At 38.2% G+C, this 11,251-nt stretch overlaps 1 protein-coding gene across 9 annotated transcripts in view; it reads left to right on the top strand.

The window, feature by feature from the left end:
* Positions 1-167: 167 nt before the first annotated feature.
* Positions 168-11,251, top strand: part of robo2 (roundabout, axon guidance receptor, homolog 2 (Drosophila)) — a 331,192-nt gene continuing 320,108 nt past the window's right edge. For 7 of the 9 annotated variants that reach the window (XM_038694176.1, XM_038694184.1, XM_038694179.1 and 4 more), the window contains exon 1: positions 7,369-7,447. Coding sequence is in view for 2 of the 9 variants with exons in the window: in XM_038694178.1 (XP_038550106.1) it covers positions 7,330-7,447 (118 nt within the window). In the remaining 7 variants the exon portion in view is untranslated. Of the gene's footprint in view, positions 282-5,285; positions 5,441-7,315; positions 7,448-11,251 lie in introns of those variants that run through there. The other 2 variants (XM_038694178.1, XM_038694177.1) reach the window with 2 other exon arrangements.

The following is an 11,251-nucleotide window of genomic DNA, read 5'->3' as shown; positions in this document are numbered from 1 at the left end:
TGATTGAAACAGCAATTGAACATCTGACTTGGTAAAGAAATCAAATCATGTAAATCAATAAATGTAAATATTTTTTTACTTTTGTTGTCTGGTCTGCCTGATTCATGACGTTATACAATCCAAGCTAGGTCCTGCGGCTGCGCGAGAAAAAAAAAAAAAACAATTATCAGAACGTGATGCAGCAGGTGAAGTTCTGTTGGACGTTTCAACGGTTATCTGTTAATATTGCCCTTGATTGAACACGAAAATACATTTCTGCCAGCAGGAAGAAAAGTCGAAAAGTAGGTGAACATGCTATAGTGTGCGTCTTATCTAAAGCAGATAAATGTAATGTAAACATTTATTTGCTTTCACGCCTAAATAATGTTCCTTAATTAGCAGCTAACTAACTCAAGCTAACGTTATTGCAGCGGAAACATTACATTAATCAGTTTCTCTCAAACATATTTAACGTTAACTGGTGACATTTGGAAAACCCAGAAGGTCGTTAAATAAGGTATTTCCAAAACCTGGACAACCTTTTTTTGCATCCACTTAAGGATACAAAAAGTTTAAAATGTGCCCGTTTCTTAATTTAACGTTAATTATAGGTGGCAGCCCATGAAACAGTCACAGTTTAGGAAAGATGTTAGTCTGTCTTAATCATGCAGTGAACAGATTATTTTTTATCCACATGGATTAGAATAGTCTTTGAAGAAAATACTTTCAGAACAACGAGCTTCAGGGTATTTAAAACATCGCCGGAAGATAATTATCTTTCAGAGAAATTAATGGTTAAGTTGCCTCTGTAACGTTAGTTATGCTAATACTATCTAAGTTACTTTAAAAAGCACAAACTATCAGTGAGTCTGAACTGCAGTGGAAATCCCTAATCAACAACTGAGCTAACGTTAACGGGTTCCAGGCAAACAATAACGTTATGCCTAAATTCTGCCCATGTCAGTATTGTAGCTATAACGTTAGTTCCTAGCTCTATGGATTTACTATTGGCTAGCATGAAGTTTGTAGCAAGTGTGGAGACTATATTGAGGAAAAGCACAGGTGCAACTAATGCCATTAATGAGATGACTGAAAACAAGTTTTCAATGTTTGGATTTCTGCTGATGTCAGGTGTTTTTCATGTCATCTATAGACTTTTGTATATTACATTTTGTATGGTACTATTTGCCAACATTTAGTTTTTATGTATTTGTTTTTGCCTTTGAAAAGACACAACTACTAGGACTTAGCCATGTGGCACATTCTGAATATGAATCTACTTATATGGATTTAGATTTGTGCCAATTTAGTCAAACAAAAATTATTAAGGTCTTTTACTTTTTTGATAATAACTTCTTATGTTTACAGTTCCCTCTGCTTCTTTTGTCACTGATCAGATTTTTGCTCTCACTGTCTGCTTTGCAGTCACGCTGCCAGCTCTCTCATTTGTGCAACCTGACTTTTTGTTGGCAGTTCTTACACAGACTTCTCTAGTGGGCTGTTTTTTAAGGGGTGCATCCCCATTGGCTAGTTAGTTTTTGAGTGACAGCTTAGTGCCCCAGATTTTTCAGTGCTGCAAGCTGTTTTGACACCCTAAATACTGGAAACTTTATTGGAAACTGGCTTGCTACAAGATTAATAAACTTTAACCATTGATCATATGTTTTCTGAGCTGTGTCCTTCTAACAGTTGTTGTCTTAAGATAAAGCTAAGCCTTGCTATGTAAGTTAGAATTTACCCAACTAAAAACACTAACTTGTTATCCATAACGATGCTAACGAGGCCTAAGTAATGTTAGTCTTTGCTCTGTGTTTGTGTGTGATAGCTTTGGTAAAAAAAACATGGTAATTTGCCTTATCTATGTAGAACAATGAAACTTTGGGGGACCCAAAGAGACCTTTGATGCAAGCCAGTATATAGTCTGTTCTAACCGATTAGGACACAGCCAAGACATCACAATGTCACTAAAGTTTGCAGAGTTAAAAATTTAACAAAAGCAAGCAAAATAAATGAATGGCTTGCTCCATGGTGTAATTTGTGTGGTTGGTGTATGTAAATGAACATGGCTGTTCATGAAGGTGGTGGACATCTATAAAGAGCCTTTTTGTGGAGCTTTCTGTTGCTTACGGCCACATCAACCTAGAGGAACGGGTTTGCTGCGATGCACCTATAACTCTACAGGAGGTGGAGGCTGCCATCGAGGAGTTGAAAAATAACAAGAATCCAGGTGCCTGTACTATGAAGCAGGATTTGAGCTAACTACAGGGTTAACACTGGGTTTTTAGTACCATACGGTGGTTCACTTCTTACCAGGGTAGATTGCCATGTTAACTTATGCTGAACAGCTAACCTGATCCAAAGCAGGTTGTGTTCCAGATAAGAGATCAACTCGATGAAACACCGCCTTCTGACCAATCAGCTCTCTTGAAAAATGGCATCATCATCTTTAGGAGATTTTTGTTTGGCTATGTTTTATAGCCTGCCTTTGTTTGCTGTGGCAATACGGAGAAACTTTTGTATAGCATTATGAACCTACAGAGACTGATTGAAAGCCTTGTGGAAATGCTGACACACAGCAAAGCTCAAATATATAGCTAATATTTTAACATTACAGTTTGCTCTTCGTTTGTAAAATATGCTGCACTATTGCTGGTGGACTTGTTCATGTCTGCGACTGGTCATCTGCTACTAACACCGCCTCTTTTATGTAAACACACTCACGGCTAGATTGGGAAACCCTGAGTTGACTTACCGCGTTGATAACCAGCTTCATGGGACTGCTTATCACGATCAAAATTGTTAAGGTTAGTGAAGCCAGATCACGTAAAGATGTCCTGGGTATGTTGAACTCGCTTCGTGGTACAGGCCCCAGGCATAGACAGTTTGTCTGGGGAGTTATACAGGGGCTTCAAGCAGCAGCTGGCTCTGGTTCTGTTATCAGTTTTTCAAAGTATACTAGGCTTACTCCCAAAACTTTAACAACTGGCTTAATCACTTTGATTTATATTTCTAGTTTATTCGGGAGACGGTGGAATCAATGGCATCCACACTCCACTTGGCAGAGAAACCAAGGTCTTTCTGTACGCAGATGACATCAACGTTATAATCCAGACTGAGCTGGGTGTAGATAAAGTTGTTGAACATCTACATACTTAGGAGAGGAATTTGGGTGCCAGGGTTAATATATGCAAATCAGAAATCTCCTTTTTCGGAGGCTTGTTGCACACACCCCTAACAGATGGAATTTTCACAGGGTTGAGAGAATGGTTAAAGTTTTGGGAGTTTACCTTGGTGAGAATATGCAGATGGCAAGGGAGCGGAGCTGGGGCGAGCTGCTGCAGAGAGTTAGGGACAGGGTTGCTTTCTAGAAGATTAGAGGACTGACTGCTGTAGACAGTCTTGTTAATCTGGTGCAGGATAACACCAGTGAAAACTCTCCTCTGCCTGATTTTGAACTTGGTGTTGAAAACCGAATGATTCAGGAATTTAAGGTTGATATTCTGACAGAGTGAATGAATATCAAGATGGAAACCTCTTGGACCTTGCTCCTAATTAGGAGCAGTGGGCAGCCATTGTGCAGCGGCCAGGGAGCAGTTAGGGGATTGGGGCCTTGCTCAGTGGCACATTTAGCAATAGACTATCTTGGAACCGGCGACCCACAGACTGTCACCCCCTTTATTAATTATATTTAATAATAACATAATTATATAATATTTATTTCAGAGTGTAGGCACAAGATGCATTTCCAAACCATCTCCACTGAGGAAGCAGCTCTGCTGTTTGTAAAGCGAAGTGTAAAAGCTTACAGCACCTGGTATTCCCTGGTGTTCTCCCATCAACCAAGTGAGCAGTTTTGAAAGGGGTCACATTATGAACTGACTAATGCCACTCAGCATTGATATTTTTGATTATGTTTAATGTGACATGGAAAGTATCAGTGAATTCAAAAGGCGATGGTGACATATGACTAATGTACCTTTTGGACAGCAGGATGTGTAGTCAGCAAGGAGAGTCCTTCAGCAGTAGACCCGGGTTAAAGTCCCTGCGTCAGCTTATGTGTTTTGTGAAAGTTGCTAAATTCTTACAGTCTCCGGGGTATCTAGCTGTGCTCTTCTCTGCTTTGACCTTCCTGTCTCAAGGGCAGTGACTTAGTTACTTGGTTGCCGAAATAATGTCAACACCTCAGTGATATGGACTTAAACTTTAAAATAGCTCGAAAAACACTGCTGAAGCGGTTGGTCAAATAATGCTGACTGAGAGTTGCAGACATTTATCAGCAGTAAAACAAGTCCAGACAATAGCATATTGTTATCCTTTATATAAATAAAACAATATGAGGCAACTGACAAATGACTGAAATAGGCCTAATCTGTGCTGGAATTTAGCTACCCAATCTAACCACAGTCAGCCCTTTTCTATTGAGCAGCTCCATTAGAGTAGTTGATAATTAATGCCTTGCAAAAGGACACTAACATAAGTTGTTCAGGGTAGGGACTTTACCCATCAAGGTTTGGCTTAGTTATTGTCATCTTGGAAAGTATTTTGAACAGGAGGCATTGATATTTGAGAGTTTAAAAAAACAGAGAATGATATATTGCCTGTTATTCAGTTCTGGTAAACAAATTATGTAATGGGGGCACTTTATAAATTCTGAAACATATCATATTCTAACATAACTTCTCAAACATAACTTTGGCATTTCTGTACTGTAATAACTTGCTTATTGGCCAACACATACGCAGATACTGCTATATCTACGATAAGACAATATTGGCTGGTCTATCGGCCTGGCTCATCTAGCTCTAGGTTTTTGCTGCATTGTGTTATTACCACTATTTTACTGTCTTAGTTTTCTATTTATTGAAAGCAGCGGCTTCTGACATCTATCCTGCTCTCATCCTTTGATAAAGAGAAGCCAATACTTGGTTTTTGTGCTTATTGTGAATTTGAAATGTTTTGTATTACTTTATGCATTGAAATGCTATAAGGGACAGTGTCTAGCGCTTCAATAAGATCCTACATAGATTGTGATTTAAGTGCACAGCAGCCAGGCTTTTGATTTGGCGCTCAAAAGTTGAAATGCGAACAAATGAATAGAAAAGGAAACGGCAGCACTGAGGGAATGTGAAATCAAATTAGTTTAACTCTGCGATTTTTACTCTGTGCACATTGGCTTACCAAGAATGCAGCTCCTGACAATCTACATTATCAAAGCAATCTGTCTCTCTTTTCCTTTTCTTCTCATTCCCATCCATTGGTTTTCCTCTCCTCTTCTCTTTTTTGCTTCCCTCCCTCTGTCTTTACAGATGGGCTATTTGGCCGATGAAAGGGAAGAGAGCTGTGCCAGTTGTGAGTGTACACCGAGGCGAAGGGAAGAAATTTACTCAAGCAGCCGTGGGAGCTGGACTTGTTTGTGGGAGATAAAGCAGAAACACCACACGGAGGTGCAGATACAGTTCAGGTAGTATGTGTGTGTCGGGGAGTGTGTGTTTGGGGGGTAAGGGTGTAAATAGAGTTTACACCCTTACCCCCCAAGAGTTCTTCATGATTTTTTTGTTAGACAAAACTGAACTTGCTTAAGACTTGCACTATATTTTAGACTGTCTTTTTCTGCGACTCGCTTAATGTTTTTACCCCATATTTCAAAAGTTAGTTACAAACTTCAAAGGAATGTATGTAGTTAAATTGTGGTCAGCCATGTTCATTGTTTAAAGTTAACTCTTTATATACCTGTATTAAGTTTGATCAGCATGTCACATGAAGGACATATTCTTGCTTAAAGATGTTTTGTGACCAGTGTTTTTCCCTCTGAATATTAATTTTGTTAAAGTAAAAAGGGTTTTCAGCTCTGAATAATATTCTGCTGTGAGTGTATAACTCCATGATCCAAATATAATGAATGAAAAAATAAAATTATATACAGTAGATGATGAGTACATGATGTGAAATGTACTGTCAGCTCGCAGTAATGTTTTTGGTAGTTATGGGCATTTTAAACAAAATAGTAATTGATAGTCACTGGGAACTATTCGACCATTGTTTGCACATTTATTTTTTTATTTACTTTATATTTCAACATTTTGTTGTATTTAGACCTACTTATTTATTCTTTTATTTATTCCTCTTTATAGTTTCACATTTATTTTCTTATTCTTTGCAGACTTATTCTTTTTTATGGGACTCCTATGACTCCATAAAACTTAAGTGCTGCGTAAGAAAGTTACATAATCACAATTTCACACAGGCTTTGATATTTGAAAGCAGTGTTTGATAATTGTAGTATTTTGATTAGAGATTTTAATACCATAAAGTATTCATTACTAATTTATTTACCATTGTTGAATGGTGGTAAAAGCAGTATGCTGCTAGACTGTAGAGTAAGAATTTGTCGATGAGATGTAATGGTTTGTGATCAAACATAATGCCTGTTGTTTGAATGGTGTTTTTGTTTTTTTTTGGTATTTGAAGACACAGCAAATTGGTCTTCTTTACGTGTCCAATGATGCAATGGTGCCAAATAATTAATCTCTTTCTTGGGTGTCAAGATGTGAAAATAAATGAGTGCGTAAAAAGTATAGGTCTATTGATTTCATTCTTCCTTTGGAAGCCTGTTTTGAAATGTCAGGCTGACTGATTGCACTTAGTAAACTTTGCCACACAGTATGCACCAGTTATTACAGTGACAGGATGGAGCTTTGCCCACATTTTATGTTTTTTTCTTTGTTTCTCAGTGTAAATACACTGCTGTCTTTACTGGGAAAACAGTATAAAATAAAATGTGTGCAAAGCTCAAGTAATAATAATAATGATAATAACTTTGATTTATATAGCGCCTTTCACAAAACCAAGGACGCTTGGGGGTGGGGGGGGTAAGAGGTGTGAGGCCAGGGGAGATTAAAGCCCATAGGCCTCAGTGAAGAGGTGTGTGTTAAGCTGGTTTTTAAAGGTTATTAAAGGGGAGGCAGAGCGGATGGCAAGAGGGAGCTTGTTCCAGAGTGATGGAGTTTTTGAAAACGTACTCTATCTATGCTGGCAAGAAGTTTTGGTAATCCCCCAAATTTAAATTGGCATTAGAGGCAAAGCATGTACACCAGTAAAGATCAATATGTATTTCTATTTTATCTGTTTTTTTCAAGATATCGTATTTCTTCCCACCATAAAGTAAACATTATACAACCAGTAAAGTTGCAGAAATGAAAAGGATAAAATTGTTGAATTAAATATCTTCCAGATGATTTTCTTTCTTTTCTGCCTGGCCTCATGAACATATGTTTAATGGGCCTTTTTCCACAACTATATAAAGAACATGGAAATGCTTGTCTGTATCTTAATACAGTATCCAATGGTGCCATGGCCGTAAGGAGCCAGAGCAATGTGGGATGCAGAGTGCTTAGAGTGGGTGTGCCTCTTTCCACCTTCCAGCTCCTCCTTATTCTCTGTGGTCGCTTACCGGATGCTCAGGGTCAAGGTAAGAATCAAATGTTTTCTACTGTGTTTCTTCTTAGTTTGGTTGCAAGGAAGCAAGTATGTTTGTCAGTCTGGCAGTAAATGTACAGTGGAGGTCACTGGGTGTCCGTTGATAAAAGTCTGCCCACACAGTGGGGAAAATATTAAAAGGATTAAATAACCAACATGGCAAAATTACGACGTTTAAAGGGTCTGAATTTCCCTTTTGATTGCTTTTCAATTAATCGACCAGCACTATAACGACTGCATTCAGGTTTATAATGCGCAAAGGTACAGTATATTAGGTATGCAGTAAGCTTCCAGTTTGTAGACCAGATTTAATCCTGGTATCCTAGGGAGACAAGGCCACTATGCCCTCTGCTGTCAAAGCACTCCACTGGCTTCCATCCCTCCCTGTGACTGGTTTTATTTATAGCATAGCAGGAATTGCTACCCTAACAAGTGACAAGGGCTCAAAATATATACACATGCACACGTGCATGCGCGCGCACACACACAAACACATACACACACACAGCACACTAATGCCAACTTTCAGGGGTGGTAAGGGGCAGCAACAAGGTTAATGCACGAGAATTGGGAGTAGTGTATTCAGCCTTTATAAAATGAGCTCTGATTAATGGGCCTCAGCTGTGGCATATGCCAGGGCGAATCGTGTGGGAGGACAGGAGAGGACAAGTGCCAGACTATGAGATTACTAGAGCCATCCATAAAAACAAATATCAAACATTCATCTACCATTTGGAATAATGAGTTTTACAGTTTGTGATTTGACAAAATATATATGTGTGTGTGTGTGTCTGTATAACTGCTTTTTTTGTTAGATAGGAACTGAGAACTACTCCCACTTCTACCATAAGTTAAAGTTAAATGTATTTAAAAGATAAAGAAAGGAGGCCCCCAAACTCTTGAGCTACAAGCCTGAAACTTGATAAGTTTTGTTTAATGGTTTTGCACTGAGAACTGCACATCAATTACATCTTTTAACTTATTTGTCAGTAATGCTTTCATGATGTACATTAGAGTGGAGGACTGGGTGGAGTCATTTTGGGCAGCCAGGCTTCAGCAGGAAAAGTGTATTTTTAATGTATTTTAACATTACCAGTGACCATGTTAGGGCTGGCAGGTTTATCATTTCCAATTCTCACAATCACTCGGAAGAATCGTGGTTACAAGCACACACTGGACTCCCACGGCATACCAACAGGATACTTAATGTACTGTGGTGGGAATGTCTATGATAAAGAACTAAAGAAACAAAGTGTGTCTGTCTGGTTTTATTTAACACTTGTGCCAGCGGGCACAATAAACCTTCAAGCAAGTTTTAGGCTAAAAGGGGTGTTTCCACTTTCTGCTGCCAATCTTTTATACACAAAGCACACAGGTACACAGGTAGGGTGCAACCGCATAGTCTACCACCTACTTGTCGTGTCTGCTTCACCACAGGAACCTAGCTCATACAGCATATTCATACAGAAACAATACCATATATGACCTTTTCAACTCTAGTATTTGTAACTCAGTGGAACTCTATAGCAATCAGGAAACACATGACAATATAAAGAATTACATGCAAAATAGTATGTTTCCATTACAGTAAGTAATGAACTGTAAGGTAGTGTTAGTAATTTGCATAGGCTATGTAGCTGTTTGTTGGTTAATACAGTTTTTTTTTAATTGTTCATTTGGTTCATTTGTAATTCATCAATGCGTTGACAGTATGTTTTCTGTTAATTCATTTATCTATCCATTTATTTTCTGATCCGTTTATCCATTAGTCTGCACATTGCATTAGGGTTGCAACTAACGACTATTTCGATTAATCTGTCGATTATTGAAACGATTGATTATAAATCGCAAGATTACTAAAAGCCTCTTATTTAGCTATCAGCGCTTAAATTAAGCTCGGTGTTGTTTTAAGCACATGCTAATTAATGATCAAGACAATAAAATGAATACCGCTTTGAAAAACATAATTTAAAGTGTTTCTGCTGCAGCAACAGAAAGTTCCACAGAAATCAAGTTCTGTTATGGATCAAACGGGTATATATACAGTAAGAAATAACTGTGTGCACAGCCTCGTGCGAGCAGTCAACTGAGCAGCTGATCAGCTGTTAACAAGACATATCATTTATCTAGTGACAGAGTAGCGTACACGCCGGTACTGCAACACACCGGGACAAAACGACACTAATATACAGTGTGTGTATATACAAAAAAACGGAATAACTTCATGCATAACGATTTTGTAGTAGACGGCGTTTCACAAAGTTTATAAAGTTTCCAATAATCCAACACCTCACAAAACTCATAAACGCTGTTGCTCAGTAGCAACACGTTAGAAACTTTGCCATGAGCGACAAATGTATAGAAAACATTACAGCTCATAGCTCATAGCTCATGGCTTTTAACGTGAAGTAACATGGCTTAGCTAGCTTGATAAGTAGCTTACGGAGGTGAATCATCATCCAGAGAGCCAACGTTACATGCCTCCTCTTTAGATGTCGATTATGTTTTGCACCCCTACATTGCACAAGCAATTATTTATGATTAGGTGAACTGCTGAACTTTTAATTACTTAGTGTACCACTGTGGTCACAGATCCATGTGGCAAGTTTAGATGTCATGAGTCTGGAATCCTCATAGCATCTTTATGTATGGAATCTGATTTTAGTGATCCTGTGGATAAGTGAACATAAATACACTAACAAAAAGCAGGCTCATTGCATAGTACAACTTGTAAAAACAGCAGGTTGCTGTCAGTTACACAGGTTATACGTAGAGTATTGCAAAGAGTGATGTGCTTACCACTAGTGGTTTTCAATGTCAAAGTTTATTTGCATGCTTAAAAAGTACCAAGTGCGGTCTTGTGTAATGCTTATTTTGCAGCTGACAAGAATGTGCTTCAGGTTTGCTGGAGATGGACAGATTGGGAACGTAGGGTATTTGACGTACCATTGGATGAGGTTTTTGGGAGATGGTTCGAACTGCATCTATGTCCCACAACTCCTTCCAAGACAACTTAATTGAGGAAAGGTTTTACTTTACTTATTTGTACTTCGCTGTAGTTTGTGGAAAAGGTAAGAGTTTCCTTGTGCCCGACATCTGGTTATTAGCTTTTATGCTTCTCATGCTTCTGTGCCTTCTATGCTGAGGATATGGTATTCTTGTCACGGTGAACTATGTGCTATAGAGACACAGGCAGGAGAGTGAGGTTGTCCCGTATGCTTATAATTTGCTATGCCAGATGCAAATATTAAGTCACGTTAGTGTCAGAGAAAAATACCTTTTTATATACAGTAGTTGCCATGTTCATGTGAGCTTTGTGAAATTCAAGAGTAACATTACATAACTGTCATGTTTTTAGAATGCTATGTGATGGTTTTTTGTTTTATATTTAACGGCAAAAATAATGTTTGTTACATTGTTGTAAATCCAATCAGTCAAACAGATTGTTCTTTTTGTTTGATTAATAGAACAAATTGTCTGTCCAAGCGGTAACTCATCTCAATTTAAATAATTCATCATGAACATTGCACAGGTGTGGTCCCCTCCTTCGTGGGGGGAAAAAAAATGGGTGGCCAGTTAAAATGAAGTGAAGTAGCTGCATAAACACCAATTAAAATGCAATGCCATCATCCAACAGACATTAAAAAAATGGGTTAGTCCCACAGGGCTTTAGATTACATAACCGAGAAACTGCTTTTTTAAGTGAATAAAGACGGTACTGTACTGTTAGATAAACATTTATACTTTTATATAATGGCTTTTCTCGTCTGGTCACTTTAATTGATTTAACAATTTT

The sequence above is a fragment of the Micropterus salmoides genome, unplaced genomic scaffold, assembly GCF_014851395.1.
Source record: "Micropterus salmoides isolate LMB-PRFRI ecotype aquatic unplaced genomic scaffold, ASM1485139v1 Ms_hic_scaffold_3, whole genome shotgun sequence".
NCBI lineage: Eukaryota > Metazoa > Chordata > Actinopteri > Centrarchiformes > Centrarchidae > Micropterus > Micropterus salmoides.
This window is presented reverse-complemented; position numbering and strand designations above follow the sequence as displayed.